The sequence below is a fragment of the Cloeon dipterum genome, chromosome X, assembly GCF_949628265.1.
Source record: "Cloeon dipterum chromosome X, ieCloDipt1.1, whole genome shotgun sequence".
NCBI lineage: Eukaryota > Metazoa > Arthropoda > Insecta > Ephemeroptera > Baetidae > Cloeon > Cloeon dipterum.
Window position 1 is genome coordinate 15,761,475 of NC_088790.1, and position 14,922 is coordinate 15,776,396.

Consider the following 14,922-nt stretch of genomic DNA (forward strand, 5'->3'; position numbering starts at 1 on the left):
TTTGACGAGCTCCTAGTGTGATAATTTTTTAAATGAATTTGTAAATTATAATTAAATTTGAGATTATAAGCTTATTGAAATTAACCAATTTAATAATATCAGGTTATATTTAAAAAATATATGATAAAGTGATACTCAAAAGCGTGCATCAGCGCTTTGTGGCGAATAATTCTGCAATACAGGAAGTAGGTATATTAATGTGTGCTTTTTCTTATTTACAACCAGTACAATGCTCTTCGAATCAGCAATAATGATTAATGGGATTTTTAAACAAATTGCTTCAATCGCAAAAAACCTCATCTTTCATCTCCTCCGCAAAATCAGATTAAAAGGGAAATCCATCACAATTTGCGCTGAACTTTTTTGCGTTGCACATTAGCGAAAGAGTCAGAGTCTCGTGGAGGCCACTCGCGGTCTTCGCACCAATGCTCTACACCAACCAAATAAAGTAATAAGAATTATTATTATTCCTCCATTTAATTTCAATTTAAATAACCAAAGAGTAACATTCTCGTTTATTTAAATTTATAATGGATAAATTCTTAAAAATCCTCATTAAAAAGTTCAAAATATTACAATTTCACGGATAGTAAATAATTTTGCAAGGTTGGCACCTCTGCACAACGGAGTGAGCCGCGGTCTCTGTGCGGGTTGCGAGCTGGTTGCGAGTGCCAGCTTCTGCATTCCAACATGGACGTCTGAGCCAGTCGGTGGGTGCCCGGTGGAGCGAAATCAGACCGAGTCAAGTGCAGTAACAGCCCTTGAAGGTGGTTTTCGCGCCCCGGACGCGACCCTTTGTCACCTGAATCAGGTGCAAGACGAAAGGTTCGGTCCGTGACGGTTTGTGGATTTTTCGCGAGAACAGCTTCGATCATTGTTTTGATGAAGCGCTGCTCGTCGCTCAATAAGTTGTTCAGCTACAAACAGTCGCCGGGCAAACTGAAAATGTGGATCGCCAGCAAGGTGGACCTTTCGGCCCAAATGGAGTCGGTGTTCAACGAGCTGCACGCCGAGTGTCGACACAACGCGCCCGGTTCGCGCCTCAGCATCAACATCAGGACCAAGTTGGAGCGATTTCCGCGCGCCTACCGAAAGGTAACTGACCCTGGCCCAGACCTCTCTGCCATCACTTACTTCCTACATTTTGCCGTTGATTTTTCTCTCTAACATTGAGTTAGTTTATCTAAAAACGATTTTTTTTGCAAATATATTTAAAATATTTCGCATAAATTTATTTCAACATCAACATTTTGTTCATAGGATGAAACTTGAGAATGAGATGATTTTTGGACCAAAAATTTAAAATAAATACTAGTAAAAAGTGGAAGAAAAGCCAAGTTTTAAATTAAAAAATACAATTTAATTCTTGCCAAAATTACACCAAATTTGACCAGAAATAAAATATGTACCCGTCATTTTATATTTCGTTAAAATTCAACATCATTATTGGAAGGTTAAGTATGTATTGTGTTTTTTGTAGGAGATCTTAAACGAAAACTAAATATCATCATTAGTTAAGGTGCTGGCATTAAAATAAAAAAATATTAATTTTTCGGTATAATCCGCTGCTTGCAAGATATGTTCAAAAACATATGAAATTTTCCAGATTTACTCATTTATAATTTCGCTTTTTGGTTTGTGTTGCTTATATTATGTGAATGTTTTCCTTGTTAAGTACGAGTAAATTCAATTTAATAAAAAATAAAATTTATTTCTTTTTTAAATTAAAAAAACAATTTCTTGTTAAATATTTTATATTCAAGAGAATGAAACTTCTGTAGTCAGAAAAATCTATTGAAACCATTTTTCTGTGTTAACCTGTTCAAGTCTGAGCTTTGCTTTTTTTTGGTCAAAATTGCTCATAATGAAATTTTTCTATCAGGGAAGGAAAAAATAGACTAGAAAGCATAATTTATCCACTTCCATTTTTTTAAATTTGCTGAAAGGCATTAATATTGTCTCTATTGGAAAAGAATCAGATCACTTATCTTACCACATTTAATGTCATTTTCTGTATCAGCTGTTTGACAATTCAGGTAGAATTTTTATATTGAAATAGTTCCTGTCAAACACTTGATTTTTAATCTACAGATTATTATTTTCGTTTTATTTGCAAGCATCGTCTTTGAACTTGTACAGAAATAATATAAATTTTTCAATAAAGATAAAAGTTAGTCATTTAAAGGCCCATAAAATAATTTCTTCCCGAACTCGCAATAATTTCATAATACACACGTAAACGAAATAACCTGTTGTAAATTATATCTTTCAGAGATGTCCTTCCTACTATCACCAGAATTAAATAAATATAAACAGAAAACGTCTAACTAGCCGTAGTAAAACGGATGACTTGCTCAATCATAATCTGTTATCACTTAGCAAACAATCGGAAATCCACTAACTCGTTGTCCATCGTCGCGGTGCTCGTTAGATACGCGATTTCCTAGATTCCGCTGGCGATTTGCATTGATAGCGCAGCAACCTTGGCACTTCTCCGCACTGTAATAACGCATTCATGCGACAGCTCGGAATCCGCGTTGCATAAAGCTGAAATTATGTCAAGTCGACGAAACCAACCTCCCTTTCTTTGAATTATTGCAAAAGCGGCCCTAACGTGCTATTACCTTTTTGCCACTGTCTTTAGATAACGTGCTCACTTGCTAAATTTCTACTCTGATAACGCGATTTTTAGCAGCTTTCTATTTTTTTTGCTGGAAGAATCGCACCCTGCGGACCTTAACAAAAACATTGCTAGAAAATTGTGCTAATTTGTATATTTCAAACTTAAGCTTTAAATTACGCTTTTTATCTTGTATTTCTTGCTGTTTGCACTTCCACTACAGTTTATTTTAAAATGGTTAGTATAATTATTTATATTGAAATTTCAATTCTATTTGCTAAAGAATTTATGGAATGAAGATTAAACCGGCGCGCAGAATCATTTTTACAATTGTATACAACATTTTGAATAATCTAAATTTGGAAAAGCCATAATTCCGGTTGGTCTGACATTTTTCTCTAGCTTAAGACACGATTGATTTTGTAATATTGAAACATTTTGAAATGTTTCTCATAATCTGATTCTTCAAATGTCATGAAAAAGTTAAAAGTAAAACAATCTAGTTTAATAGTTCTGGTCTTAAGCTATAGATATTAAATGTTATGTCTATTTTGAACACCTCACACATCCACTTATTCAAAAGAAAAATACATCATGTGATGGTGCAGTCCATTCTGAACGAAACGTGATCATGCACGTCAGTATCTTCTAATTTTATTGTTTTTCAGTTGTTGCTTTTCAACCAAAAGCAACTTCCTCACTCTAATAAGATAAATATATATGTATCTTATCACTTTAATTGAGTAAAAATACTGGCGATGAGGCAAGAGTGTGACATTTTTACACGCCTCTCAATCTCAATCGTCGCATAGCCTTGGATTTTTCTATTTGACTAGTTGCACGCTACTTTTAATTACCCATCCGTCATGCAGCCTTTTTATTTGCGGTTTGTGCAATGTCATTTTTTCATGTTGCAACTCAGCTTCTGGTCTTACGTAATTGAATTGAGCTGCACTGAGACTGAGTAAGCGATAAGGCGTGATTTGTTATTTTTGATCCTAAACCGAGCGTGTTTCGACGAATTATTTTTATTTTTTATTCACGATATTTCTCAATACAGGATATACAATGTTTAAAGAAGAAAAATTCGTCACGCACTTTCCTGAAGCAGAAAGCGGAAGTGACAGAAATAAATTGTCACTAATCTGCTAAAAGTTATGTTTGCTTGCTACCATTTTAACATCCTGATTACAGGACTTGAGAAATAAGTGGGACAGCTAACTGCCTAAGAGGAAAAGTAAAAAGTGAATCATTGAAGTCAATTAAAAGAGAATTAGAATGACAATCTTGAAACTCGGATTCCCGTTACGTCTCTCTGCCTCTGCAGTTGTGATGATATGCTAAAAGTGGTTATGTTTACATTTAAACGCACAACGCACATAGTAAATTAAAAAGTAATATTGTCTTGACACAGTTCCTGGCTAACTTTGATCTCATTTAAAGTTATTTGCTGGCAAATGAAGCGAGCCAAATTCCATTTCAGTAATGTTTTAGCCGCTTGAGCACAGTGGACCTGCTGTCCTCATTTACGGAACCGTTAGAAGCTTCAATTTGAATTCCACTCACATTTTCGGGCACAATTATCGTTATTGTCGTCTTTTTCTGCCCCAAATATTGTTCCTTCCTCGTTTCGTAGACAAAATCTCTCGTTCATATTTGACCTTGTGTAGAATGACTCTTCGTATTTTCGGCTTAAGGTGAAGGCTGAATCGTAGAGAAGAAAATAAAATGTCTTCCGCGATCTAATTTAACACACATGTAGATAAATTTTTATAAGGCCTTGAGTTTTCGCCAATCTTGAAGCGTGTTTGGTTGCTAGAAAAATTAATTAGTTACTATAAAAGGTGATGATTTTAATTCAGACAATTAATTAACAAATTTTGAAAAAGGCAAACACTCGAGGTTGTTTTCTTGTTGAGAAAAAATGAAACGACGAATTTGAAAACAACGAGGATGGAGCCTGGTTTCATTTTTTCTCAATTAATTAACAGTAAGATGGTTTTCCAGAAATTATCGCGCTTTTCTACAATTGTTTTAAAATAATTAAAAAACGCTGTAGAATATTTTTAACTGAAGTTTTCGTTTAAAGTTTTCACATGTTCTTATTAAATAAAAATTCAACTTTGGGAAATGGCGTTTTTAATTTATGCACATTCAAAGTAGCTAATTATAAAATTGTAATTAAAAGTCCATATCTTTTAAAGATTTAATATCATACGTTTTAGGGTGATTTTCTGTGACAGAATTGGAGTAGTAATTAAAATAAATCATTCAGAAAAAATGTCCACAGAGCATTTGAGCATTTGACCCGCACTACTTTTTTTGTTGTGGATTTTAGAAAAAAAAGAATATCAATCGTCTGGTAAAAACGGACTTTTAACTTGCTGATTTTTTTCTTTCTTTATCAGAAAAAAACGGAGAGACAAATGCTTCAGCCCTGATCAACAACTGAATTGATTTACCGATTTGTTGATCATGGACATGGCAAGGGAAATAAAATGCCTTTTAGCAATGACTTTTACTGTTTTTTTCCTATCACAAACATAACTCATTATCAGATGCTATTAACTCAATCCCCTTTGACTGGACACGAATTGACCGTTGTCTCTTCATTGTGCTTGCAGGAGATCGTGAGTCGAGAGCTGCACGGGTGTTCGCCGCTGTTCGTGGCTTGCAAGCGCGGCCACGTGGACATCGTCGACTACCTGCTGACAACGTGCGACGCGGACGTGGAGCAGCGCGGGCTTTTTGAGGTGCCGGACGACCGGTCGGTGCACTGCGTCTCACCGCTGTGGTGCGCCGCCGTGTCCGGCCGCCTCGAGGTGATCAAGTGCCTGTTGGCGCACAAGGCGGACGTGAACGCTATCTCTGACTCGGGCTCGACGCCGGTGCGCAGCGCCTGCTTCATGACCCACCTGGACGTCGTGCAGCTGCTCGTCGAGAATGGCGCCGACATCCACCGTGCCAATTACAACGGCGGCACCTGCCTCATCAATTCGGTCCAATCCGTGCAGCTCTGCAAGTTGCTGCTCGAAAACGGCGCAGAGGTGATTTTCTGTTTATATTTTTGTGCCAAAATAATCGAATACATCTAGAAAAATCGATCAAACCCTACTCATTGTCAGTAACACGCAGATAAAATTGAATTTATTTTATTTAACAAACAAATTGAATTTTATCACCGTCAAACGTTCGTTAATAGTGCAACACATAATGGAATTTTAGTAGGTTAGAAGGCTATCTTCGTAATCCTTTTTTACTCTCAAAGTCGTTATTGATTATAATTTGCCATTTATCTTCCGCCATTCCAGTGCTTTGAGTCGCCATGGCTCCAGTGGTCATTCTAATCAGTTTGTTGCACTTTCGCTCTGATTTCGTAGCCAAATATTCTGCCGTTTAGAGCGGATGTAAACAAGGTTGATTAAATGTGCATGTAATTAGTCTAGCTTCGGAAAGTTTTTATTCTTTAGGTCTTCCCACTCGCCCCCAACTTGACTCATTTTGGCTTTGTACTTGCGCCAAAGTCTCTTTACGTCTCAAGAACTCAAATCAGAGCCCTAAACTGAAACTGGCACCAAGGAAGTGTGTACTTGAAACAGTGGTTGGTGCTCCCTGGGTGCATTGCCAAGGGCGGAGAACTCACCGGGATTTTTACTCACTTAATTACCCCAGTAAAGTTGCTCTTTCGACGTACATCCATCTGGAGATACAATCCAGTAAATTGCGGTGACGTCTTTGAAAAATGAGGATCCCCCGGTAGTAAAAGTCGGTGGGCGAAGGTCAACGTTAAAGCGTTTGATTGAATCAGAGCGGCTGCTCTTACTGCGACTCGCCAATTCGAGCGACGCTCTCAATTGTTTTGGCCACATTGGCTGAAGGACATCGCGGCTTGCTACACGCTCGACGCGATAAAATTATTATTACAGCGGGCCTAATAACGTGCACTTTGCTGTGCACAGTACATTAGGAAAGCGTTGAGTTGCCTTAAAAGTATTACAGAACTTCCTTTTCGGTGCGTGACTGGTTTACTTCTAACGACAGTCCTAAAATTGCACCTCCACTCTCCAAAAACTTTTTATATCGATTAAAAATTTAATTATTTTTGAACACGCAGAAAATATTGCGTCCACAATAAAAGGGTAAGTTTTTATCCTATTGGATCAAACACTGATGAAATTCGGTATGCAAAGCCCTTTTACCGAGACGAATTGAGGAGTGAATATATCAAAACCATCTTGATTAAACTAAATTGGAGTATTAAATTTATTTTTTAAAGTTTCATTAAAATTTTTCCAGTTTGCAGCAGTCCATTTGAGGAAATAAAATTGCTTCTTATTGTTAGTGGAACGAACTTAGGGTTTCCTTGTTAGCAATTCTTCAAATGATAACTCAAGGGAAACGAGATAAAAAAATACCCATTTATCCAAAATTTTGTCCTCAACAAGAGCATATAAAATGAAATATTGAAAAGTATACGTAAATTAAGCGTCCATCTAATCGCAGTGTGGAAAAAACTTAAAGGCTGTGTATTGTTATCATTCCAATTGTAAAATGTTCAAATATTTAATCCCATTCTTCAGGTTAACACGAGAGACATCCAGAACAAGACAGCCCTGCACTACGCCATCCAGGAGCATCGGCTGGAAACGACAAAACTGCTGCTGGCGTACGGAGCGAATCCCTTCTACCGCAGCAGATACAACGACGACGCCCTGCAAACAGCGTGCCTCAAGGGCGCCACCCTGATTTTCGACCTGCTGGTCGATAGCTACAGCTACCCTTACGAAAGAATCGCCGACGCGCTCGAGTTGATGGGCTCGACCTACCTGGACGAGCACAACGACACACAGATGGCGCTCTACTACTGGGAGCGGGCCACCGATCTCAGGAACATGTACAGCCTTTACCCCAAGAACAGAGTCACCCCACACAGCCAGCAGCTGGCGTCGGCCAAAGCGGCCTACAATGGCTCTACCGAGTTTGAGACTGAGGAGGACTTGCGCAGCATTTCCTTGGACGTCGATGAAATGAGGATCCAGTCGCTGCTGGTGAGTTTATTTTTTAGTCGGACCAATCCAAATCCTTACATTGGACCAATAGAGAATACATTTGAGGCACAAACTTGCATCTCAGAGCAGAACGAACCCAGCGTTCTCTTGTCTAGCGACTGTACCTCAAAATCCTTGAATTCCATCCTTAGAGGTTCCTATAAAAACTTCTCATTATCTTGTTGGCTCTTCTTACACAATTGCAAACAGCCTACAAAGTTAAATTAAACATCAATTACCCATTCGAATAAATACAAGTAATGATTACGTTAGACGCCTCTGAAATTAAATTTCAGGCTTCCCACGAGGGCAAGTTTCACATTTTCATTTCATTTTGTTGCAGGTTTGCGAAAGGATTCTGGGCGTGAAACACAAAGACCTGCTGTTCAGGCTAATGTACCGAGGGGCTGCGTACGCGGACGCCCTGCAGTACCAGCGCTGCATCGACCTGTGGCGTTACGCCCTCGAGGTCAGGGTGGAAAAGGACTCTATTCTCTTCAACGACACTTGCTTCACGGCGCAGGCGCTTGTGAGGCTCTACCTTGACCTCCACGAGCGAAGAGCTGGAAACCAAAATCAACAGTGGGGCCAACAGCCTGCCCACTTTAACGAGCAACTAAAGTAATAACAAGAACTTCTTTGTTCCCACATATGATAAACGTCAGTTTGGCTTAGAGATTATATTTTTGTGAAAGACAACTCGCCAAGTTTCCTTACTGGACAGCTGTTTGAGGCTCTATGACAGCAATTTACGGATATTTTAAGAAAATTGGTCAAAATTTCTAAATGGATTATAAGTTAAAATTTTTGCTCAATTTGGCCGAATTTTGTTGATCAATAAATCAGTGAGTTTTTTTTAGAAATCGGGAAAAAATTTGAATAAAATACGGGTTTCATATGATTTTACTTAAGATCAATCAAAGAGCAATAAACTGAACATATTTTCTGAAAAAGCAGATGAAATGTTATATTTTTGTATAGATCGTGCATAAGCCAAACCTTTCTTGTTAAATCCCATTCAAGATTTTTACCTTCAGATCTGAATAACTCCTTAACCCCGTCAAATAATAAATTTTATTGTAATGAAATAATTTTTCCGTTTATTTTGTTTTAGATTCAGTGATGTGTACAATACAACACTTGTGATAGTTAGGGAATTGAACTGCAGCAAGCGGCTATTGGCTGTTGAGCCCGTGTACAAGAGGCAACAAGAGTCTTTCGACAGGATTCTTAAGTGCTTAACCCATCTAATCCACCTTCTAATTGCGATCTCCGAATCTGAAGCTGATAGATCTGCTACAAGGTAACCATCAATTTGCATTTTAACATTTTTGCTATTACTAATTTTTCCTTGGAGGCAACAAATCAATTTACAAAAATAATTGATTTGTTCTCTTCAACTGTGTAAAGAAGGTTGCAGAAAATGCCGGAACTGAAATTAATATTGTTGATCTGTTCGCAGAGAACTCGTTAGGGAAGCCGTGAAATGTGATCCACGCTCCTCGCACGGCGATTCTCTGCTGCACCTGGTCGCAACCAGAAATAACACCATCAAGAGTACCTACTTCGCCGATGACAGCGGCTACGTGTTCCCCAGCGCCGCGGTCGCGCGCCTCCTGGTCGAATGCGGAGCCAACATCGTCTCCCGCAACTACAGACACTGCACACCCCTCCACTTTGTGGCGTTACCTGCTAATTACAACCAAGAGGTAAGACGAAACCAAGGCTGTGGAAGGAAATTGTGTGGTGGATTTCCGGAACATATAATTAATTTTACTGAATCGATTTTTCTGCTTGTCTTTTGTTTTTTATTTGTTTTGATATTTTTAAAACTAGTACATTGAAAGTTATTAAATCGAAACAGAATTGAGGAAAAAATCCTGATTGGAAGTGGATATTGTTTATTTGCTTGGCTGGTCAGGAATTAAAATATAAATTTGATTGAACTAGATAGACGTTCTCTTTAGTTTGATCAAAAACTCTATAATTTTTTTCTGACCTCATTTTAACGTTATTTTTAATTTGTCAAGGCATCATTCCATAAATATCAGCGTGAACGGGGGGAATTGGAATATTAGCTTCAATTTAAAGTAGACAGTTATGCTTTGTAATGTTACCACTGGTGAATGAATCAAGCTGTTTATTGCCATATACTGCCACTCAAATCAGAATAAATAACTTGACATCTCAATTAGACTTGAATAGGCATAAATCGACTCAATGTTCTTCCATGTTTGGAAATCGCATTTGTGACCAGCTGCGCTTTATAAATGATAAATGTTTTTCATCTTGTTTTGCTGACCGCGGGAATAAATTTTTCTTCGCAGTTTGTGAAACTTCTGCTGGACAATGGAGCGCACATTGACCACCAGAACAACCTAGGAGAGACGCCTGCCGCCGCCCTCATGGCAAACCCCGTTTGCACGCTGCCCCTGATGAAGCATACCTCTCTCAAGTGCCTGGCCGCGTCGGTCGTGGTCAACCACAAAATCTCATACTTAGGAATTGTTCCAACTACGGTAGCCCACTTTGTCCGTCGACACGACACTTACTAGCCATACTAGTGAATACAAATTATGTGATGTGTACAATATTTTTTTCTAAATAAATTGAATTTTGCTGAAAATTATCTTTTCATTTTCTACCTTTACTCACACTTTTATTATGATTTAAATTGGTAAATCAAACATAGTGGAATTTAATTAAATAGAAGTCTTTAATACAATCTAAAAGTAAATGTCACAATCGCAAGTAAAATAGCAACTGGTGCCAACTGCTGCGCACCAGATTTGGCAAAACTGTCAATGATGTGAATCTTCCAACCCATGTTGGGGTGGGTGAAGCTGTTGTAATAAACAACATCAGGCCATGACGAGTTTGGAGTCACCTCTAATGATGCAGCGTCACCTGCAAGTGGAAAGTTTTCAGCTGTAACGGACTGTTTATGCAAATAAATAATTAATTGCTCTTCAATTGTAGAAGAAATAGCATTGACACAGCAGAAAAATAAACAATAATATATTATAATTATTATTTTTAAATCTTCCATGTTATGCCTCAACTGATGCATTGGACTTTGAAATGGGTTGCGGTTTTATTTCGTCGTTGCGTCATTGCAAAAAAAATTAACTAGCATTTCCAAGCTTAAATAATCAATACTGATAAAATTAGAATTATAAGTCTGTAATTCAAACATTGCATTTTTTAAAATCAAATTTTACCCGCAAAATAACTTGCGGCTCCTTAAAATCTAAAAATTTCGATTTTAAATTGGAAATTAATATCTCCAGTTGGAGGGAAATTAGTTCCATGATTGCGACATGTTATTTTATTTTTTTGTACAAAATATTTTAGAAGAAGTTAAATATGCTGTCATATATCTTAGAAATCTAAGAAAAACTTTTATTTTCCTATCTAATCTTAAAAAATGTTTAATCCTGTACGTGACTTGAAAATGCATAATTTTTTTCTTTAATTACCTTCGTCGCATTTGTAAACCAAGGTCCGGTTAAATCTTTTGAAGTCTGAGAAATCGTCGTCTAGGCGCCGGTCCCTGGCGTCAGAATGTTGTGCCAGGCAGAGTGGACCGGCCGCCGTGGGTCGAGGCTGGCCTCGCCTGGAAAACTCCACTCCAGCCAGCACTCGCACAGTCTTTTGAGCGTCGTCGGTCAAACGGTCGTAGCCTCCAGTTGGTTCGTCGGTGATGATCAATGGGTGGTAGAACTCGGAACTGTGTGGGTTGTTACCACCCTTTACCTGATATTCAAGAAAATTGATATAAGTAAACGCAGCAATTTTGTCGAAAAAACATATTCCGAAATGGCTATAGAAGGCGAACTATTTCGAAAGTTCCCTTGAAAGAAACCCCTTGAATCCTTCAGTGGGTAAGGGGATGTTGAGACGAGTCTAACGGTGTGCAGTTTTTTTAAATTGTTATGGTAATTTTTCTGCCGGCTGTGAGAAACCAGCGCGACCTTTCCCACCCCCACTTGCCGCCGGCCAGGCCATCTATACATATCCATGACTTTTCATTTTTCATCCTATTTTTAAAACGATTGTTAAAGCGCATCTTGCCTTGAAAATATAGGTCAGTCCTCTTTTCATGGTCAATTCAGGAATTAAGAAGCCATTGATGTACCACGCCAGACCGGTGGTCGTTCTTCTTGCGATGCCCTGGTAGCCCTTTTTGCCCCCTGACGGCCCCACAGTGGCGTGGAACGTGCGCAGCGTCCTTTCAGAAATGCGGTCGATCCTCCACGGAGGCCTGGAAACATGGGATTATTTAGACGAAACCGAAATACACGGTTTATCCCACTTACACGGCAGCGGCGTTGGTCCTGGTAAAGTCAAAACACTCCTTCTTAGCTTCCTTCCTGCCCAGCTCCAGCTTTACGTCTGCTTTGGGATAGATATCGTGGAAGGATGGCTCTTTAGACTCGTCCACCCGTCCCAGCGCCCAAATGATGTAAATAGGTCCCGTTTCTTCTCCAGGGAAGGTCTGGTCGCCGTGATCCGCTGTGAAATTTTAAATTATTAATACGAGAAAGGTTTCAAGAAAATAAAATTTGAAATGGATTTTTTTTTTGTAAATTTGATGAGAGTTTGATTGAATTCTTACTGATTGAGCATTTAAAATTTATGACGTAATGAAATTAAAAAAAAAGCTTTTTCCTATTGAGTAAAACGCCAATATTCTGAAATTAAATTCTCTGCGTGAATAGCTATTAGTGAAATGTGAGAGGAAAAAATTAAATACCACGCTTTCGTGTACAAAATTTTGTAACAATACTACTATAAATAAACGACAAAACTAAAACGTTCCCATCAAACAGTGTAGTATTTTTTTGCTTTCTCTGAAAACAAATTTGCAAAAAAATATCCATTTAAGATTAATCCTAGAATCCAAACATCGCAAAAGATATTACAAGAAATCAAGCTTCGTCTGTAGGTCAGAGAAGTGATTCCATCAGTGCTGGAATAAGTGTGAAACTGGATGTCGTCTGTGCCACCGACAACCAAGTCCTTGCACACGCCTTTGTGTCTTCCCAACACTTTAGTGCACTGCAACAAACAAAACCGGCTCATTTCTTTCAAATGTCTTGGGGGCACGGAAATCACAAACCGGAGATTTGGCAGTGATATTGAAGTCAATCGCCACTCCTCTGGCTCCATCAATGTAGGCGATGGTCACGTCAGCACCAATCATTTGAGATTTTTCAGTTGAACCGCTGAAGCCAAATGCCATGTAGTAGTCCTTAGCTACACAGAGTTAAAAATTATGTTTTTAACACAGAAAAAATAAATGCCCAAAGATAATTTAAAAAAGGTCAAATCCACGCAGAGCTGATCAATTTGTTAATTTAAATTTAAAAATTAAATTAATTTCGACTTACGAATCTGTCCAACCAACTCAAAAGTGATTTGAGGCCCAAACACTTCCCAATTGACTTGGTAATCTTTGTGCAGCTGGGCGCAATTTGGCAATGAACTCTTGTGGGGCTAAAAGAGGAGTGAGTAAAAATTGAGATTGTAATTACAAGCAAATATTTCTTACAATCACGATCACAAGAGACGGAGGCACATTTAAGTTGTCTGGAATAATAACAGATCCAAAACTCTGTTTTGTTTCAAGATCATACACGCTGAGCCAGTCCACCTGGAAAATGTTCAGGTCGCCAGGCAGTTGCAAAATCACCGTCTCGTCATCGTATTTCCTCAAACGATCCAGACTTTAAGAAATAATTATATAAGAAATTCAACAGGAAGGATATGCGCTTACTATCCCTTGTCATCAGGAACCTTGTTGCCTTTCGAGGATGGCTGAGGTCCAAGTCCAACCCAGAAATATGTTTCTGCATATAAATCCATTAAATTCACAATGCAAAAACAAAATAATTTAAATACCTTTCCCACTCCCATCATAACTGAATCCTTTAATTTTAATGGTTTTTGAGTCGATAATTTCGATTGAATCCGACGAGACTCCTCGACTGGTTTTCGAGAGTCTCGATATGCGCTGGGTCTTTGGCGGTTCAAACTCTTCGGGAATGTAGACATCGCCATAAGCTTTCTGTGTGCTAATATCATACACTGAAAGCCACTTGACTTCCGTCAGTTTTTTCCTGTCGGGCAAGTTGATTGTGATGTCCTTATTGTGATAGCGAACTAAAACATTTGTCCTATAGAGAGAGTAATTGTTTTAATTAAAAAAAAACACAAGAATTAATTAAAACACTCACGTTCCATGTTCATCAGGTACAATAAATCCCTCGGGACCAGGCCTAGACGCGGCTCCAGACCAGAAAAACGTGTCTGATCCTGTTCCGTCATAGGTGAATTTAGCGATCAAAAATGTGTATTGATCAACTGCGTACACGTCTCCAGAAACCTGAATTAGCAAAATCGAATCGATTAAAATTTAATTTAGACTTTTACAGCAAACAAGAACTGTCACATCCCTATTTAAAATTAGAATTTCAGGGCTACATAAAAAAATTAAGAATAAATTCATGTATTCTGGAATAATTTGGCGTAAATATAAATTGGAAATTAAATTAAAATTGTGCAATACGCTATATCTGCCCTGATTTTTCTCCAATATGTATAAACAATAAAAACATTTTGAAGAACAAAAAATACTATTTAAAAGATTTCAGCACCATGAAATTTTAAGTAGCAATATAGTTGCTGAGTGAGTTATAAAGGAGAAAAGGAGAAATCTTACCTGGTTGTCATACGTGTTCAATTTCCCGATGAATTTGCCTCGGTAGTCCTTCTCATCCTCCGCGGCTTCAACCCCTGGAAGCGCACCATATTTTCAGTTCCAATATTCACTCAAAAAATCTGGAGCAAGTAGACCTACCAATTTTGAAAATCAGCGCGGCGAAAGCAAGATGAGTCAGCCCATTAAGGAGGCGCATTTTCCCTTAGGGCTCCTTTTACCATCCACTCAGGGTGCTCGACTTGCGCGAGGGGATGCAATTCTTGGGCGAAAAACGCAGTCTCCTCGTCAGCGCATTGTGGCGGCAGCCATGTTCCCTGGTCCCGTTACTGTTCTACCAGGCCAGTGAGCAAGCGATGAGAAAACGTATACGGCCGAGAATAAAGCAAGAGTAGGTCAATCAACCTTCGAGTGGCGCTGTCTCAAGGTTACTTTTACCTGGCCCTGAAACGCTTCCGTTGCCATTGCATGGGTGGAGCATTTGTACGAAGTAGCTCTACTTTTCAGGAGTGTGTCAAGTTAAAATCAAAATG

The 14,922-nt window shown here is 38.6% G+C and overlaps 2 protein-coding genes across 2 annotated transcripts; one reads left to right on the forward strand and one right to left on the reverse strand.

Moving 5' to 3' along the window:
* The first annotated feature begins 664 nt into the window (after positions 1-664).
* m-cup (mann-cup) lies at positions 665-10,294 on the forward strand. The gene is made up of 7 exons (XM_065492108.1): positions 665-1,095; positions 5,245-5,667; positions 7,201-7,668; positions 8,012-8,289; positions 8,783-8,971; positions 9,131-9,377; positions 9,996-10,294. Exons 1-7 carry the CDS (start codon positions 883-885, stop codon positions 10,221-10,223), a joined length of 2,046 nt encoding a protein of 681 aa, XP_065348180.1. The 5' UTR covers positions 665-882; the 3' UTR covers positions 10,224-10,294.
* A 71-nt stretch (positions 10,295-10,365) lies between these two features.
* On the reverse strand, positions 10,366-14,773 carry knk (protein Skeletor knk). Its single transcript, XM_065492109.1, has 13 exons — positions 14,531-14,773; positions 14,393-14,466; positions 13,908-14,056; positions 13,573-13,847; positions 13,448-13,520; positions 13,223-13,397; positions 13,062-13,167; positions 12,791-12,927; positions 12,594-12,729; positions 11,988-12,183; positions 11,743-11,932; positions 11,148-11,424; positions 10,366-10,575 (listed from the first exon to the last, which is right to left on the reverse strand). The coding sequence occupies exons 1-13, from the start codon at positions 14,586-14,588 to the stop codon at positions 10,385-10,387; spliced, it is 2,037 nt and encodes a 678-aa protein (XP_065348181.1). The 5' UTR covers positions 14,589-14,773; the 3' UTR covers positions 10,366-10,384.
* Positions 14,774-14,922: the final 149 nt, after the last annotated feature.

What these genes read in the sequence shown, in the direction of transcription:
- m-cup (XM_065492108.1), top strand. Translation starts at nt 883, where the DNA reads ATGAAGCGCTGCTCGTCGCTCAATAAGTTGTTCAGCTACAAACAGTCG. An exon ending in TGAGGATCCAGTCGCTGCTG is followed by an intron (nt 7,669 to 8,011) that starts GTGAGTTTATTT and finishes ATTTTGTTGCAG; the next exon opens with GTTTGCGAAAGGATTCTGGG. An exon ending in CTGCTAATTACAACCAAGAG is followed by an intron (nt 9,378 to 9,995) that starts GTAAGACGAAAC and finishes TTTTCTTCGCAG; the next exon opens with TTTGTGAAACTTCTGCTGGA.
- knk (XM_065492109.1), bottom strand. Translation starts at nt 14,588, where the DNA reads ATGCGCCTCCTTAATGGGCTGACTCATCTTGCTTTCGCCGCGCTGATT. An exon ending in GTACCTGATGAACATGGAAC is followed by an intron (nt 13,848 to 13,907) that starts GTGAGTGTTTTA and finishes CTCTCTCTATAG; the next exon opens with GACAAATGTTTTAGTTCGCT. An exon ending in TGAGTTGGTTGGACAGATTC is followed by an intron (nt 12,928 to 13,061) that starts GTAAGTCGAAAT and finishes AACTCTGTGTAG; the next exon opens with CTAAGGACTACTACATGGCA.